Genomic DNA, 19,191 nt, shown 5'->3' on the forward strand with positions numbered 1-19,191 from the left:
CCATAAGAAATTCACTTTGATAAAAAGAACTTCAGAACGAAATTCCATGGCACGTAATCGAGACCGCTCGAGACGTATTCCGTTTGAACAGAGATGTTTTAAACATTTCTTCGCGACGAACAATGCTGCCTCAACGAACAACGCAGGGTCGCTAATTATCATTACAACGATAAACAACGCACGTTCGTGAATAGCATCGAAACAAGCGGGTCTCGTCGACTTCAATTTATAATTTGCGAAACGCTTAATAAACTGCACAATCGATCCGCGTAAATTTGTTTGAAGGTGTGTTTACGGCGCTCCGACTACATTCGCCAGCGAAGTATTATGCTTGGAGAACCAGTTCATTAATTGGGGAACGAGTGTTTACACTCGGCTAATAACGAAATAAATTCAAGAAACAAACTCCCGGTCGTTTATCAAACGGCGGCTAATTGCTGTTATTAAACGGGACATTTTCGTAAGAGAGCCCGTGGAACGCGAGCTTCAGTGGATTTTTTAATACCTCGTGCGCTCGTGGCGATTTAATTGTCGACGGAGGTAATGCAAAATATCGAATGTTGTAATTCCAATAAGTAGCTGCGCGAAGTTAGAAATTTCCGTCGACGTTCGCAGTCTAATTAATGACGCTTTGTCGGATATTTTATTGCTTCCATCGGGGTATTACAGTGTTCCAGGATCTCGATCAACAGGTACGCTTCCGTTGTGCAATACCGAACCAATTAAAGCAATTAGTTCCTTAAACAGGTGCTCGAGCAACTTTCACCTGAACCCTCGTGAAACTTAATTCGAGCGTCAAGCACGTCAACTTAGAAGTAACTCGATTCAAATGGCGCACGGTCGTCGGAGTCGTTCTTCTAACGCGAAAAAATTATTAGCATTATTCTCCAACAATCGGTATTTAAATGATAGACAACCTAGAATTTCGCTTATCTGCACGAACACTTTAATTGTTCTTTTTGTTTTTCAAGTAACTTCAGTAACTACGAGTACAGGAAACATCAATTCAGTAAAGTCCTGATCCAAGTCCAATCCTCGGGTCCCTGCTGTGACATAGATCGTGTAGCACTGCTATTTTCTCGTGCCCGCTTCGAAGAAAACTCTCATAAGCTTATTAACGAAAAGGAAAGGGGCCGATTAGCGTTGAACGTGTCGCCGACGACGTCCCGAAATTCACCGCGAGCACACCGTGCGTCTTTTGTATGCGGAAAGCTTCTGCGTTAACAAGATTTAGATCACCGCATAATCCTCGTACAATAGCCGAAGATCCGGTTCGGGTAGACCGAGCAAACTCTCCGCCGTTGCTGATTACAAGATGGCTACTGCTATTATCGGGTTAGTGCATTCATCTCGCGCCCTTAGAAATCGATCAATCGCATTATCCCCGGCTCTGAATAACCTGTGTTCTACACTATTGTGCGGTTTAAATGGAGCCTAGAAAATCTGCCGCGGAATCATCATTTTATGGGGAAAAATTCGAGCTTTCTTCCTCTGTATTGAAAATTTCAGTAATTGGACATACGTTTTAGTTTTTTAGAAATTGTAGGATTATTTAACGATACGCGACTGTATTACACTGTATCGCTTCATATTAAGTGACAGAATACATCGAGAATATAAAATAAAATTAATTTATATCACATACGTCTTAGTTTTTTAGAAATTATAGGACTATTTAACGATACACGACTGTATTACACTGTATCGCTTCATATTAAGTGACAGAATAAATCGAGAATATAAAATAAAATTAATTTATGTCACATACGTTTTAGGTTTTTAGAAATTATAGGACTATTTAACGATACACGACTGTATTACACTGTATCGCTTCATATTAAGTGACAGAATAAATCGAGAATATAAAATAAAATTAATCTATATCACGGTTTATTTTCAAGAAAAATTAAGAATCGAAATCTCGTGTAGACAAATTTTATTTTACACGCCTTCTTTAGAATGGTCCCCCATGATTGCACCACAAATACCCCGTGTTACATCCTGCAGATCAAGATCGTGAATCTATCGTAAACCATCGTAACCAATCCATCTGTACCGTCTCCCACGGATATCAGGACTATCCATCATGTTCTACAGATAAATAGTGATCGCAACGATAATTCGGCATCCACACAGAACACCGAAATCAATCGACAACTTTGACATTTGATCGTTGTGGGTGCTCTGTGTCTTAAAATGTAAATCCCACGGCGATAGGCTATCAAAATTAGCCGCACGCGTGGATAAGTGATTAAATTAGGCACCATCGATCCGACGGCGCGGTATACTGTTCGCAGTTGCCAAATATGTTGTCGCGTAATCAACTTACGCCATATATAGCGACGGATATGCCCCGTTGTTGGTCAACCGCTTCTCGGTATCGATTTTTTAACGAAGTTCCCCGGAAAAATGTGTTCATAATCCATGATCGATCTTCCGCGAATTAATGTAAAATTATTAAGATTCTAAGGATGTATAGATGAGAAATTATTTAGCTAATTTATTTCTTCGAGTGTATATTATCTTTAAAATGTTCGTTCACTCATTATTGGCATAAAATCGTCCGAAGGCGAATATGTCGATGCTAATTATAATCCTGTTGTTCCAGGACATCGATTACGAAGGATTTCGCAAGTTCCTGGACACCTATCTCGAAGTCGCGACACCGGATGAGCTTTCGCGACACCTTTTCCTCTCGTTCGTCAAGAAGGTGCAGCGCGGCGTCGACGGGAAAGCTTTCAAGGTATAGTGTTTGCCATACTCTGCTGCGCTGTTCGGCAACAGGTGGGAGAAAATTTAAACCGTGATTCCCTGTAACAATTTGCCGTAAAAATCCAAACTCGAAAATTATTTTTAGAAGAAAGAAAACGAGGACTCAAACAACCTCGACTCCCTGTAACAATGCATGACGAGTTTGCGTTGCTTTTCAGCTGATTCTCATGGAAAATGATATTTCGTTCGACTACAGAACGTTTCGTTCCAAAATCGACCTACAATAACAACTGTGCTTCGCAGCCTATAAATACAAACTAATGTCTGATTTTCGCTTCTAACAAGCAGGAGATGGCCGTGTTATCATCGACAACCGCCTGTGCCGCCATTACCTCCCACACAACGTCCAGCAGCAACGTGAACAGCACAGGTATACCTGGTGGGACGTCGCAGGACAGCCATGGTTCGTCATTCGCTGACAAGATCCACGGTCTCACGGAGAAGCTGCAGGCTCTGGGACACCATAGAACGGATAACGAAGCCTCCTCCAAGGCTCGCTCAGGTAGTCCAATTACGGGGACCTTTCACACCGGAATTTATAGTCGACGGAAAATTGACCGACCGTTGCTCGAAATATTTTCCTGTCTTGCGAAATACTAGCAACAATCTTCTTACGTAGACTGTAAAATCTTTGACGTTCATCTTTGATGCTCGTACGTGTTCCTCAGGATGAAAATTCACTCGTACCTTATTTCTAGATTATGTACAAAATGCTTGATCTCTTTCAGTGCTGAAATTCTTATAATGTTTCAAATTGCACCGGCCCTTTTAAATCATAAATGCTTAACCTCTTAACGTCCGCAACTCTGTCTCCCAGGTACGGCGCGCCTGGCCGCGGACGGCAGAAAAGCCACTATAGTGGTTCGTACCGTTCAAACCGATGCTTTCCACGGAAGCCACTATAGTGGCGTACCAAGATCCACAGTCTAGTCGTTCCAGTGAACATTTATCCTTCCTCCGGCAACTTTATTAACTCGAATAGAATATGACAGTGTCAGTAACTCTTCCTGAAGTCTAGGCTACTGCACCCTATGCATATTACACCCCACTCGTTTCCATCATAAACGCGCAAAATCCGTGCACACCACATCGCCATATGCATTCTGCATTTCTCACCAAGCTTCTCCTTTCCGCCATCGAACGTTCCACGGTTCTGCGATATAAGGACAGGCAGAGATCAAGATATCGCGTTACAGTGATCGTGTATCTGATTGATCGTTGTCATAGGGTGGGTGGAAAATGGTTCGAAGCCTGACGAACCCGTCCGCCGTCCATTAGATCGTAAATCGAGAATCGTACAACGGCGGATATCACTTCCGGTCACCCGATCGCGGTTCTCGCTAACGTTTCCTTCTGTGTTCCATGGGGTTCAAGGAAGCGTCCATCCCATACTGACTGTCCAACACACGTCGTACAGCTGCCACGACGTGATCGAAAAGAAGAGCACCGACAGCAGCCCCAGCCACAGCCAAATGTCGCGGAATTCGTCGCGGAAGTCGAACAACTCGCTGCTCGTCAACAACGGGAAATTGGAAGGTGGGTGGTCGACGTACGAACGTGGCTGTCAGACTCGAGATTCTTCTAGATTTTTCCTTTTTTTGGCAAAACGTTCAGGGGAATCGATGTCGACGTGCCCTTTAACCGTCCGGGTCTTTTTGGTCGCGATCGGGAGCGAACTGTGCTGACGCTTCATGATGCACGCCGTCGAACGCGACAGTTTTGAGTTTGATGTTGCTTCTCCTGAAATTATTATGGCTGCGATTTTGCATTTAGCTTCCGCCACTTCTGCTCGAGATACCCACCAAGTTTTGCGTGTATATCTCTTCTCCTTTTCGAGCTAGAGTTTTTATTCCCCAGCCATTTTCGGACAATTCTAAAGCTTGTGGTATGGGCAGCGTCTAATTAGCACCTGTATCTTTCGAACGTGTTAATTTCGGAATCTGGGATTTTGTATTTAGAACGTGCCATTTCTCCCCGAGATACCACCAAGTTTCATGTTTACAGCTCTTTTCCTTTTGAAACTAGAATTTTTATTTCCCAGCCATTTTCGGAAAATTCTAAAGCTTGTGGTATGGGACCGTCTAATTAGCACCTGTATCTGTCGAACGCGATAATTTCGGAAGCTGGGATTTTGTATTTTGAATGTGCCATTTCTCCTCGAGATACCCACCAAGTTTCATGTTTATATCTCTTTTCCTATTAAAACTAGAATTTTTATTTCCGAGCCATTTTCGGAAAATTCTAAAGCTGGTGGTATGGGACCGTCTAATTAGCACCTGTATCATTCGAACGCGTTAATTTCGGAATCTGGAATTCTGTATTTAGGATATGCCATTTCTCCTCGAGATACCTACCAAGTTTCATGTTTATATCTCTTTTCCTTTTGAATCTAGAATTTTTATATCCGAGCCATTTTCGGACAATTCTAAAGCTTGTGGTATGGGACCGTCTAATTAGCACCTGTATCTTTCGAACGTGTTAATTTCGGAATCTGGGATTTTGTATTTAGAACGTGCCATTTCTCCCCGAGATACCACCAAGTTTCATGTTTACAGCTCTTTTCCTTTTGAAACTAGAATTTTTATTTCCCAGCCATTTTCGGAAAATTCTAAAGCTTGTGGTATGGGACCGTCTAATTAGCACCTGTATCTGTCGAACGCGATAATTTCGGAAGCTGGGATTTTGTATTTTGAATGTGCCATTTCTCCTCGAGATACCCACCAAGTTTCATGTTTATATCTCTTTTCCTATTAAAACTAGAATTTTTATTTCCGAGCCATTTTCGGAAAATTCTAAAGCTGGTGGTATGGGACCGTCTAATTAGCACCTGTATCATTCGAACGCGTTAATTTCGGAATCTGGAATTCTGTATTTAGGATATGCCATTTCTCCTCGAGATACCTACCAAGTTTCATGTTTATATCTCTTTTCCTTTTGAATCTAGAATTTTTATATCCGAGCCATTTTCGGACAATTCTAAAGCTTGTGGTATGGGACCGTCTAATTAGCACCTGTATCTTTCGAACGTGTTAATTTCGGAATCTGGGATTTTGTATTTAGAACGTGCCATTTCTCCCCGAGATACCCACCAAGTTTCATGTTTACAGCTCTTTTCCTTTTGAAACTAGAATTTTTATTTCCCAGCCATTTTCGGAAAATTCTAAAGCTTGTGGTATGGGACCGTCTAATTAGCACCTGTATCATTCGAACGCGTTAATTTCGGAATCTGGAATTCTGTATTTAGGATATGCCATTTCTCCTCGAGATACCCACCAAGTTTCATGTTTATATCTCTTTTCCTTTTGAATCTAGAATTTTTATATCCGAGCCATTTTCGGACAATTCTAAAGCTTGTGGTATGGGACCGTCTAATTAGCACCTGTATCATTCGAACGCGTTAATTTCGGAATCTGGAATTCTGTATTTAGGATATGCCATTTCTCCTCGAGATACCCACCAAGTTTCATGTTTATATCTCTTTTCCTTTTGAATCTAGAATTTTTATATCCGAGCCATTTTCGGACAATTCTAAAGCTTGTGGTATGGGACCGTCTAATTAGCACCTGTATCTTTCGAACGCATTAATTTCGGAAGCTGGGATTTTGTATTTAGAACGTGCCATTTCTCCCCGAGACACCCACCAAGTTTCATGTTTACAGCTCTTTTCCTTTTGAAACTAGAATTTTTATTTCCCAGCCACTTTCGGAAAATTCTAAAGCTTGTGGTATGGGACCGTCTAATTAGCACCTGTATCTTTCGAACGCATTAATTTCGGAAGCTGGGATTTTGTATTTAGGATGTGCCATTTCTCCTCGAGATACCCACCATGTTTCATGTGTATATCTCTTCTCCTTTTCGAGGTAGAATTTTTATTTCCCAGCTATTTTCTTGTCCTGCAATTCCAAAACTAATAAATATCGTACGGCTTCTAATAAATATCGCAACGATACCGGTGTACGTGTGTGAGACACTTATCAGCAATTCCACGCTTAAGCGCGTTCCGAGCAGTTTTATTTGGTGCAAGTGGACGGTAAACGGCGCTTAACGAGCACCGAAAATATCCAGCGTCGAAGGCAAAGAACAATAGCGGGACAGGCTATCGTCCGCGGGATAAACAACGCTGAATCGCGGGTCCGATCGTAACGTAACTCTTTATGATCGCCATAGAGTTCTTTATGGATGAGACGTGCGGTGTACACGTCGGCAAACAAATCGATCCCGTAAACCGGATAGCCGTAAAACGTCCCGGGGACCGTGTACGGCTTAATGGACGCGCCTATTGTCCCCCGATGATGCCCTAATCGATTATATATTTCTTTTCTTTTTGCGTTCGTCGTCGACGTGTCGCAAAAACCATTGACGCAAACCCGGGACGATCGAAATTTCTTCGTCGACGCTACGCACGACGACGGCTTATTCCATCGACTGCGTCGCCGGGAGTCAAATAGTGCGAGAACACGTCGATGGGAAAATAAACAGGCTGGGGGAAAAAGCGGACGACGTGTTCTGCTCTGGAAACTATGACGTTTGAATCTCTCCGAGCAGTTGTGCAGATCGCGCGGCTCGAACAAGAGCAGTAATTTACATAGAATATCTCAAGAAACGTGATTTTAACCGGCAACTTTCAGGGCTGTTTTTCATCCCTTCGATATAGACGATGGACGAGTTTCTGCAAAAATCAAAATTCCAAAAATTGTAAGAACAGGACCGAAGTAATATTTTATTACTTTACAAATTACCGTTTTTCTTTTCATGTTGTATATCCTATATTTATATATCAGTGCTTATTCCATTAAATTCCTTTTAAAAATCCAACTGAAAGTCCTATTAACTTGAATAGTATTTTTCAAATTACCGTTTGAAATTTTCTCATAAAGTCGTACAATTATCAAACATTTTAGTAATGGTAGTTTCCGGGTTCCCCTCGTGTGAGTTTTCGATCTTATTTCTAGCACAGTGATTTCTCTGTATATGTCGCCAAGGCCTGGGTGATAAACGTCGCGGAATTATCCCCACTGCCGCGGGGTATACCCCATGGGGGGCCACGAAGCTCGATAGGCCTCGGACGCCGAGGAGTGTCAAACATAACACGGCTCGGGTATGTGTCCTGTACGGTACATGACGCTGGCCGGACCCGTGTTGTCGACATATATCGAGAATTCACTGCACCGAAAACTCCTCTCTCAAGAAATTAATTCGGAGGGTGAGTTTTCGATAATGGAAAATTCCAGTGTCGAATGTATGTTAAATCGCAAGAGAAATAGCGTGTAGTGGATTTGCGTGGGTGGAGACCCGTCGACATAGAAATACGGTTTCCCCAGACCGACAAAAATTGATGTGTGTGTGTGTGTGTGTGTGTCGTCGTCCTGGGAATCTTCTTTGTCCGGGGGTAAAATCGCATTACGCTCGAAATGATAAGGGGTTCGTTCTGGCCGGCATCGTTTTTACGCTGATGCATTATCCGCGGCATATCTAGAGGATCGTAAATGCGGTTGAATTATGACGGGAACGGAATGTCATCTCGACCGGAAGTGCACTTCGCGGTGCCGCGACCGACTGTCGGTGTAGAATTCGAAAAAAAAAACAATACGATCCCCCCCTGTCCCGCCATGTTTCACCCATGTCTACCATTGCTGCTCGTTCGTTGTCTGATTACGCGATCTCTATCGAACCGGCGTGCTTGATTATTCATAAAACTCCGGCATTACGCTTGAAAACGGAGTTTAGTGCTCGTAAACGGCGCGGTTGCGTTCGAAGGCTTCCGGACAGTTAACTTTCTAATTCGCCCACGCAATAGATGGTTTTATTTTCGTTGATGTTCGTCGTATTGCCCGGAACTATAGTACGATCTCTCTGTGTCGCCTCAAATTTCGTTCGAACGCCACCCCCGGGGACTAGATTCAAATTTTTCCATTTTTGTCAAATATATTTTCTGGTTACTCCACTTTCCCAGTTGAGCACAATTCATTGAAACCTTTGCAGAAATGAATAATGGTTCTGTGGTTTGCGATAGTGAAGTGGCAATCAAAAAATATATTTTATGGGAATATACTACTTCCTAAAATTATATGATCGCTAAATTATTATAAAAAAATTGTCGATGTGGCAAAGTAAAAACTAGACTGATTTTCCAAAGTAGGAGAAAGACGTGTTGTCCTGGCTACCATATTTATCGCTACAGTGAGTGAAGTGTTTTTAAAACTTTCTGCAAATTTTATGCACTATTACATGATTGATAAAATATTTCCGTTATGACTAAAATCTAGTGAAAATGTCTTTACATAGATTCATATGGTGTCGACTTGAACACAGTACTATGTAGTAATATTAATAATTAGTAGAGGTAATACAGTTGATAAACTAGGAGTTTCGATAAAAAACGATAAAAACTGGGGTGGTTTGAATTTTTGAATCTGTAGGACGTTAAATTATACTAAATAATAATACTACCATTTTTTAATTATTCCAGCGATTTGAATTGTCTGAATTTTTGTAGGAAATTCTCATTTTCTTGTATTGTTTCACAAAATAGAAATAATTGATGACTCTCCTTCGACAACTGAGTAGCACCTGGTCGAAATAAAATAAGTTTTATTAATAGTTATATAGCCATTACAGCCAGCGACATTTATGTTTGGCAACCCGGAAACGTTCAGTTTCGGCACAGAACATCATTTTGTTGAAACTGTTTATCGGACTCCGATCAAATTGCTAAATCCAGGAACACGTAAATTACCATTTATAAATTGACATTTTGATCTACGTGAAATGTCACGACAGACGGAAGTAATTCACGGATATTTCGGATTGGTTATTTGTGGGGTTTGTTTAGACTGGGGAACGGATTCTGTGTTTCCAATGACGGAGATCGTAGATCGAAATCGCGTCGATCTCTTTTGTAGACTCTAAATCTACAGAGAAATGAGTACGCACGTTCCTCTAATTAAATAATTTTCTGAAAATTTCTACATGAAAAGCAAACATTTAATGTATCGCAATTTTTATAATAATTTAAAGTTGTTTCGCTTGAAGGTACATAAAATCGCAATTAAAAAATCGCAGATCAACTTTCAAGAGGTCATGCTAAAGAGGAGACTCCATTTTATCAGATCGAATTAAATAGAACGAGGAGAACATTTTTTAAACTCGATAAAATCGTTTAAACTTGTAAATAGATTGCAGATTTTACGCGATTATGACAGAACGGATAGGTATAATTTGAGACAGTAGAAAAATTAATAGAGTTTTACACACGTTTTACAACTTAATAGAACTACACAGAGAAATAATTTCCTATGCGGTTTCTATGACCTGCAGCTAATACAACTACAGACAAACCTCGTTCCATAACCAAAAAAAAGAATTTGAAAAAGTTAAATTCAGGGGCGCAAAAATAGAGATATTGCCCTTTAAAATAAGCAGAGGCAGAATATTTTAGGAATTTTTTTCACGAAGTTATAAGAGTTGGAAGACCGACAATTTTTCGACTATAATTGAGCGATATTTTAATTTTGCGAGCTAGTGTGTTTCTGCAGGAAATATTTCCCGACGTTGTATGAATCGTAAAGCGCCATTGTTAATATAAAATTGATTCTATGCAGGAACACAATGCTTAATGCGTTAAACAATGGCTCTTTGGATCCCCGTCGAGCGCGGAGCCCGTTCGATTGTCCCGCTTTCGCGATGAGTTTGCGTATTTGTTTGGTCCCCGAAATAACGCGAGTAGGAACCAGTATCAACCGGTATAAATAACGTCATGCTTAGTATCCCAGGACCCTTCTGCTCGAAAGCTCTCTCCCACGATACGCCGTCTCAGTGTCTCCGGGATCACGCGGCGTGCAACAAGTGCCGCCTCACCCGAGCCATAATCATCGATCGCGATCATCCACCGTCGATCGGCGTTAGTCCATCCGGTTCCGCAGTTACTTCCGGGCTCCTAGATTCGAACGATCTCACGTCTCTCGGGCTCCATGGTTTTTGGTCCCCGCGAATCCACTGCGGCCAAATGGTGTTGAAAAATGATTGGTCGCGCTTACCGAACGTTTCCGGTTTGTTCCTGAAGGAAGGTGAGCTGGGAAATCGCTTTGAAATTCGTTGGCCGACTCTGTTAAGTGACTGTCAGTCAATATCTCAAGAAATTACAAGTTTCGATCATTTTCCACGGTTTTAACGACGTGGTTAGTGTTAGAAAAATCGGAGCGGTTGGAACGGTGTAATTAGGATTTTTAGCTTTGTGATTGTGCTACTTCCGGTTTCCAGTTTGCTCATGAGGGAACGCGGAGAAAGAAATTGCTTTGAAATTCGTCGGCCAACTCCGTTAGGTAATTGTCAGTCGATATTATTGAGAGAAATTACGAGTACAAGTTTTACTAGTTTCCTGCAGTTTTCATCTCGAATTATACTGTTTCGTAGGTCGTTTTTGTAGATTTTGTTACGCTGAAAATTCATGCTAGGTTTTCGAGAAATTTGATTTTGAAGGAACAGTCGAATTTTTAGCTTTCGAGATTTCTGTGTTTCTTGCACAAAACGATTCTTGAGACTCGCGTGAGTGCATTGAGATATTTTTTTATACCATTCTGAACATCTGAAATTGTTTGAACAGTGGTCGAAGTGAACGGTACGTTGTTAACACACAATTTTCTTGGATACTTTCCAATTTAGTTTGCAAAATATAGGTCTGAGGCAGAACTTAACTACACCGCGCGACAGCGCGGACGTCTTTTACTATTTAAAATTAAAAAGTGATCATCTTAATGCGATTAATCCACCGAGCACATCCGATTAAGGTTCCCAAGTGGAAAATTGTAAATTTCGCCTGTTTTTATGAAGGCGGACGATAATTGCAAAAATCAGTGACCTGTAGTTTACGAACGGATTAAAGCCTGAGAAAACTATGACTTAAACATGCCCTAATTTCCAATATCCTGCAGTTTAAACTACATTTTGATCTGTATTTCCGCATACACATTGAACTAAAACCGATTTGTTCGGTTTCAAACGTTACTTTCATCAAAATTCATGTTTAAGCATTCAAATAAAGTCGATATACTCATTGTAACCTGAATAAATAGGAATTTACCCAATTGAACGGTTCAGGGGCCTGTATTTTATAAACAAATTGAAGGTCAAGAAAACGATGACTTAAACTCCCCCTAATTTGCCATTTTGTACAATATAGATTTCGCTTTGACTATAATTTTTCTGTAAAAATTCCATGAAAATCGATACATTCGTCACATCACAACAATATAAAAACAAACCGGAAATTACGAAAACGATGACTTAAACCTGCCCCAGTTTTCCATTCCGTACAACGTAAACTTGACTTTAAGTAAATTTTTGTATAAATATTCGAATTAAAATCGATATATTCGTTATACCGCGGAATAAATCCAGAGTTTACCTAACAGCAAGGTTCGGAGATTAAAAAGCAAATCGAAAATTAAAAAAATGATGACTTAAACCTGCCCCGGTCTAGCACGAACCGCATCATACTGAATTCTGCGTAAAATTCGTGCACACGCGTTCGAGTAAAATCGACCGACTAATTTCTCTAAAACGAGTCGAATTTGCTGGTTTTTATTTGTTTGTCTGAACTAACTATAGCCGAAGACAGTTTGGCAACGGAGTTTCGGCGGCACAGGAGCGACGACCGACGGCTTCCGTCATCGGGTTCTCATTGTCACCGCGAAGAGGCCGAGGCGAGCGTTATTAATAGCGATTTCGTCGCGCGGGGTACGCCTCCCCTGAATATTTATAACGCGAAATGAAACGTCAGGGATTTTCACTTTGACGCGGCGCGGCGCGGCGCGGCGGCGCTCTTGCGTCAATTGCATCCGCGTGCGTGGCCACGGGCTTCGAATTTGTTTCTGTCACGCGGCGGAACGCTGCCAACACGGGCCGGTATAATTTTTTAAAAGCCGGAAAAACCTGCCGGATTAATCGACTCCCGGAGAGTAATGCGCGCGCGAGGCTGATTCTATTCGAGCGCAGCCGAAAGCGAATGAAATCTCACCGGGCGCACACCACCGTGCGACTTGCCCCGCGTTGGTTAGTCGTTGCCACCGCGATCCCACCGGTGGGACAATCAATTGCCGGTTTTCAATTACATTAATTGTCAACGCACCAGCCCCGCGGCCGATCTTCCGAGGAAAATTGCGCGACGGCTTGGCGCAAATTAATTTGCCCCCTGGTGTCCAATCGAGAACGCAAAAATCAATGCAACGCGAGAGCAAAGAAAGCTATTAACACGTCAATCTTTCGAAAGGTCGCGCAAAGTCGGAACAATTAATTTAATATTCGATGATTGCGAAAGCTCGTGTCCGATTTCCGAGTCGAACAGCTCGCAAAATGTTAAGAGATAGTCGTAGAAAATGGTGGTGATTGATAAAGAAAAGACTAGGTTTTCAAAATGACGGATTCTAGTATTTTTAGTTTAAAATTGTTAAGATTCCAAGGACGCGTACGTGAGAAGTTATTTAGCAGATTCAGCTATCAGTTCGTAGACCACGAGGACGAAATTTATCGGTGGATCCCGAGGTTGGTCAGCAATCAGAGCGAGATAAATCGTTGCGTGGCCACCGAAAGAATCACAGACGGAGGCAAAATGGACCGCTGGAGAGCAATAGAATAGTCGGTGAATTTGTTTCAACGTTGTCGCACGTACTAAAGATAAATCGCCCGCCTTCCGCGATTGATCAGCTGGCTTTATTTCCCCCGTGACCAGCAACATTGTTCTCCCACGTTTCTTTTCCTCCGTTTCGTCTGGAGACTCATTGAGTTACGAGGGAAAATGTTAGCGATCATATCGTTGTCCTCGACGTCGCCTCTTCTCGTAAAAATCGAACGGACATTCGAAACAGTGCTCTCCACAGTTCGAAAAATTCCACTACATTACCCTTACGCTGTTTACACATTGCGAAAAGTTCGTTGAACTCTCAACTCTAACGTAATTTATCTAACCCTTTGCACTCGGCGCTATTTTCATTCTAAAACTAAATTTTTCTTCCGTCTTAGAATATTTTCATTCTATTCATACGAAACTGATTCGATTTCCACATATAATATTTAAATGTTTAGTAATCTAGTGGATACAAATTTTGTAATGTAACAAATATTTTGTAATATTTTTTGTAATTTCCTTGAAGTATTGCCACAACAATTTCTAGCGGTGCTTCAGAGTCACCACTCGAGTGCTAAGGGCTAATAGCCGTCGCTCAAGGGTTCGCAGAAGTCCCTGAAGATAAATAATTTTCCTCTGCTCGCAATAAGTAACTCAAAATTTTGAAAAAATGCCTGAAGCAAAGCTAACATTTACTCTTTTTACTACACTTTATCTCGTTCGATGATCTTGCCTAGTTACTAAGAATAATGATTATAAATATCTTCTTTGTCGTTGAACAGGAATACAGTGATTTCTCTATATATGTCGCAAAGGCCTACATGATAAACGTCGCGGAACAGTCCCCACTATCGCGGGGCACACTCCGCGAGGGGCCGCGAAGCTCGAGGGGTGTAAACCAAAGAATAGTATCTCCCGTGTTGTTGACATATATCGAGAAAACATAATCCTTCAGATTTGAGCGCAGTCCTCGCGCGGGAGATTTTTGTGTTTATAAAATTCTGCAGCGTGTGGACGCGTGAATGATGCACACGTGGCTGTTCTGATTGCAGAGATGAGACATCTCGTCAGGAAGCAGAGCACACTAGACGTTCACTCGGTTAAAGTCAGCCTGAAGGACATCGTGTGTTATCTGTCGCTCCTCGAGGCTGGCAGGCCGGAAGACAAATTGGAATGTAAGTGATTTCCCGTGCGGACGTGTTCCCCACGTCTCGATTATACGAAATAAGGCAAATAAACTCGCGGGCACGCGATATGTCAATTCGAGCAGATTTCGCACGCGCCCAGTTCGCGCTCGAGCTCGCGCGCGCGTCCGCCTGCAACTTGTTGCACGCCAATTTCGGCGTGTGCTAATTCGTTCGCTCTTTCCACCATTTTTTCTTTTCTCTTATTCTTCTTTCAGTTATGTTCCGGCTGTACGACACCGATGGAAACGGCGTTCTCGATACGAACGTGAGTGCAACGGGAAAATCGCTACCGCAGTTTTTACCCCGCCATCGATCGCGGCTCGGCTTTTTAATCACCTTTAATTAACTTCGAACGGTTTAATTATCGGGCTGCTTTGCCGGAAAAGTCGAGAAGATATTCCGGTTGAAGTAACGATCCCGATTTTCGTCGATACCGTCACGTTGCAGTGTATCGTATGTACATCACTGAAAAAGTGCAACACGAACAAATCGGTCGCAAATGTTTATGTATGACGGTTTTGAGTCTTAAGAAGGTGGACAAAATTTTGCACATTTTGTGGACGTTGATTGGCCTGTTAGTTAGCATATTCTGTAAGAAATAACGATGCCTCTTGTATTCTTTTATTTCGGAATACAATTGCCTGAAAAACAGAAAATCATGAAGTTTATTACAGAGTTTAAAAGCTCAGAAAATCTGTTGCTATAAAAATAATGAATTTCGTTCTGTTTACGCGTTTCTGTACGTTTTAAAACTTTTGAAACTTTTTGAAAAATTCTCTAATTTGATTGATTAAAATTATGCGCGTAGAACGTCTGAAACCTTTGTTTCTTTGTTTCAATTGTTCCAATTCACAGTGCATAGATAAATTACAGAATAATATGTTTTATCCAGTATACAGAAAAATAAATCATCCCGTCTGCTTCGTCGCAACTATTTCACTTTATAATACCGACAACATTCCACTAATATTAATATTTCATTAAGCGCGACGTAGCTTCAATTAATTTTCCAATTGATGTTCGATATCCGAGTTTAATTATATTAATGGAGAAAATTAATAACTAGAGGAATAAACAACCCCCGTAAAGGCGATCGCTATAGCATTCGACGAGGGTATTTTGTACCTGTATCGTCGACGTGTAAGAATATGCAAAGTTTCGCGAGCAATATATTAGCGACAGATAAATCTATCATCGCGGCAGCTGTCGCTAACGTGAAATAGATCGATGCGGGGCTCGCGTTATCAATCGTAAGCCTGCATTTAATATCATTATCACGTGTCCCTAGGAGATGGACTGCATTGTCAATCAGATGATGAATGTCGCGGAGTATCTCGGATGGGACGTCTCCGAATTGAAACCGGTAAGTGATAGCACCAATGATTTCGTCTTACTATACTGTGGAACCTTTCATGTGACCCTAAAAGACGTCACCGCTTTTCTAGAATTGCAGACAAATTTCGCGAACTATTATTAACACTGAAATCAACTAGATTATCCTGTAAAACTTCATTACCAAGTAACTGACAATTATTTCCAATAATACTGATCGCTTGAACGAAACAGGCAAAACCAGTGTGGAACGCACCAAATTCTAATAATACTAATTTCACAAAACTTCTTTATTTTTCATTATTTTTTTACGGGACTTTCGCCAACTTATTCGTGGCAATTTTCTAATTAACACTAGATTTACGGGACCCGTCAAAATGGCGGATTCTAATATTTCTAAATTGCAAATATTAAGATTGTAAAAATGCATCCATGGGCAATTATTTAACAAATTCATTTCTTTGGATACATATTATTTAAAAAATGGCTACGAACTTTGATCAATACTTATTTTTATAAAGTAATGTACAATCGTCATTTTTAGTGCTCCGTAAACCTAGTGTTAAAATGGCACTAAACACGATATAATTTTTATTTATCGTGCCCTACACGATCTATGTCTCTTTACCGTAATACAATTTTTAATAATTGTACCGTACCAAAAGAAAACGCAAAAATCCTCTTTCACGTAATAGTACCCCAAACAAAATGGTTTCGTTTCTGGGGGTGGCTTTTGTTGGTTCGCGACTGAAGTTGCCATTGCCGTTGGGGGATCTATTAAAAAGTCATGGTCCGTAGACTTTCCGAAACTGTGAGATAATTGCCGGTAGAAGCTGAAGAGTGACGCGGTCAAAGGGTTGGCAAAAGGAATACACGAACGAGTAGTATGATAGACGCTCGGCTCGTTTGATCGAACGCTTTTCGACAGGGGTGTAGCGTTTCCCGGTTCAACAGACGCGATCCTAACTTTCTGTTTGCGTAGCGCGTCGAGACGGGTAAATTGACGGGCGATATCTAGGCGTAACTCCCACGGTATTTATAGATACTGCAAGACATGATGGTGGAAATAGACTACGACGCGGATGGCACCGTCTCCCTGGAGGAGTGGAAAAGGGGTGGCCTCACGACAATCCCGTTGCTTGTGCTGCTGGGACTCGATTCCCACGTGAAGGAGGATGGGAATCATCTCTGGAGGCTAAAGCACTTCAGCAAACCCGCCTACTGCAATCTCTGTTTGAATATGTTGGTCGGTCTCGGCAAGAAAGGACTTTGTTGCGTTTGTGAGTACTCAAACCTCGGTACCCTACCCTCCGCCATTTTCTGCTTCTTCGGGGAATGTTTTGTCGTCCCTCGAGAATAAACCGTGACAGTTGAACTCGCCAACCACGCGAAACGCGTACCGAAAAAATTGCTCGATTTCACTATTTTTATCAAAAGCAACAACTATGTTGTTCAATACCGATATTAAATTTAAATTCTTCGTTAACAAGATAAGCCACGTACAACACTATTCAATTATGTAATAGCGCCCTGTAGACTCTGCTGGTGGTATAGTTCAGTGTTGCATTATGGGTACAGAATCGTGTTCGAACAACGGTAGAAGTGAAAGCGACATCTCGTTGCTTGAAATTTTGTTATCACTGTTTCACTAACTTCTCTATCGTTGGTATTCAGATTATGGTCGAGGTAATTACTCGGTAATCGGTTTTTGCCTCTCGTTAAACAGCCCCTGCATTGTAACGTCGGTTCTGGTAGGTAAATGCAGTCCTTCTATTCGTTGAAGATGAGAAATAGAGGAATTACAGGCTGTTTGATTTTAAGTTTTCTATTTGAAAAAGGTTATGAAGCAAAGGTTGTTTTTCTTAATGTATGCAGTTTGCAAGTATACCGTGCACGAGAGATGCGTCCAAAGAGCGCCAGCTTCTTGCATAGCCACGTACGTGAAGAGCAAGAAGACGTCGCAGACGATGGCGCATCACTGGGTCGAGGGCAATTGTCATGGGAAATGCTCGAAATGTAGGAAGACTATAAAAAGCTACAATGGCATCACCGGCTTGCACTGCAGATGGTGTCAACTGACTGTGAGTAGTCCTTTTTTCCGAACGGTAACTTTATCTTTCCAGCTATGTTTTAATTAAATTGCTCAATTACTGCATGTTGCATCGACATTCGATACTTTAATTACTGCAGAGGCCAGGAAGAACGAGAAATTCGATTTTTAAATAGTCTGGACAACACTCGTCTCAAATTGTTTTCAGCGTACTTGTTCATGCACCGAATGCTGAATTTAACCAATTCTCTTATTCATTGCACTAAACGCGTAAAACACGTAAATTCGCAGAAACATTTTCTTTCGGACATTGTGGGGGTCTATCAGTTTTTCAAATTTTGTGCTGCATTTTCTTTTCCAATGCGAGATACATTCCATTTCCAATCATTGTGAGTCTTATTAAGTATTGTGCCTATTAACTTTCGAAATTTCTTACTGCATCGAGTTTCGTTCGTGTATTAGACGCATAAGGTCCGCATACCAGCGACAACAAAATCGAGCAAGCACCGTCGATCATAAAACGATCCGATTTTCGTGAAGCGTAGAAGGGCGTGAAGACACTACAATGGGATAGACGTTTAAGAGTGATGTTCACGCGACGGTAACTTTGCAGTTGCATAACAGATGCGCCTCGCAAGTGAGGACGGAGTGCACGCTCGGTGAATACGCGGTGCATATTCTTCCCCCGACTGCGATCTGCCCGGTTGTCCTGGACAGACAGAGATCGTTCTCGAGGGACAGCAAAAGGGGGAGCAAACACGGCCAGGATTCGACTTCCGTTAGCTCCGTAAGTGACTCCGAACAGTCTGCTCAATCGTAACATTATACAAACTCTGCAATTTGAAATAAAAATTTTCTGCAAGAATTCCAAGCAGCGAAATATTAAATTGAAATTGTCTACTTGCGATCGTTTCAACACGTTAAAAATAACAGTATGCCTAGATATTCCTACTGATTTGCATTTTTTACTCACTCCGGAGACCACCGATTCAAAATATTGAATTGAAATTGTCTACTTGCGATCGTTTCAACACGTTAAAAATAACAGTATGCCTAGATATTCCTACTGATTTGTATTTTTCTCCGGAGACCACCGATTCAAATTATTAAATTAAAATTGTCTACTTGCGATCGTTTCAACACGTTAAAAATGACATAACAGTAGTCCTAGATATTTCTACTGATTTTCATTTCTTACTCACTCCGGACACCACCGATTCAAAATATTA

At 41.4% G+C, this 19,191-nt stretch overlaps 1 protein-coding gene across 3 annotated transcripts in view; it reads left to right on the forward strand.

Moving 5' to 3' along the window:
* The window catches only part of Dgk (diacyl glycerol kinase 1), a 127,038-nt gene that overhangs the window by 99,839 nt on the left and 8,008 nt on the right, over window positions 1–19,191 (forward strand). For all 3 annotated transcript variants that reach the window (XM_076801646.1, XM_076801648.1, XM_076801647.1), the window contains exons 4-12: window positions 2,609–2,743; window positions 3,061–3,274; window positions 4,147–4,308; window positions 14,446–14,568; window positions 14,796–14,845; window positions 15,869–15,943; window positions 16,955–17,192; window positions 17,788–17,993; window positions 18,576–18,749. In XM_076801646.1, coding sequence (XP_076657761.1) covers window positions 2,609–2,743; window positions 3,061–3,274; window positions 4,147–4,308; window positions 14,446–14,568; window positions 14,796–14,845; window positions 15,869–15,943; window positions 16,955–17,192; window positions 17,788–17,993; window positions 18,576–18,749 — 1,377 coding nt within the window. The remainder of the gene's footprint in view (window positions 1–2,608; window positions 2,744–3,060; window positions 3,275–4,146; window positions 4,309–14,445; window positions 14,569–14,795; window positions 14,846–15,868; window positions 15,944–16,954; window positions 17,193–17,787; window positions 17,994–18,575; window positions 18,750–19,191) is intronic.

This window comes from Halictus rubicundus, chromosome 16, assembly GCF_050948215.1.
Source record: "Halictus rubicundus isolate RS-2024b chromosome 16, iyHalRubi1_principal, whole genome shotgun sequence".
Lineage (NCBI taxonomy): Eukaryota > Metazoa > Arthropoda > Insecta > Hymenoptera > Halictidae > Halictus > Halictus rubicundus.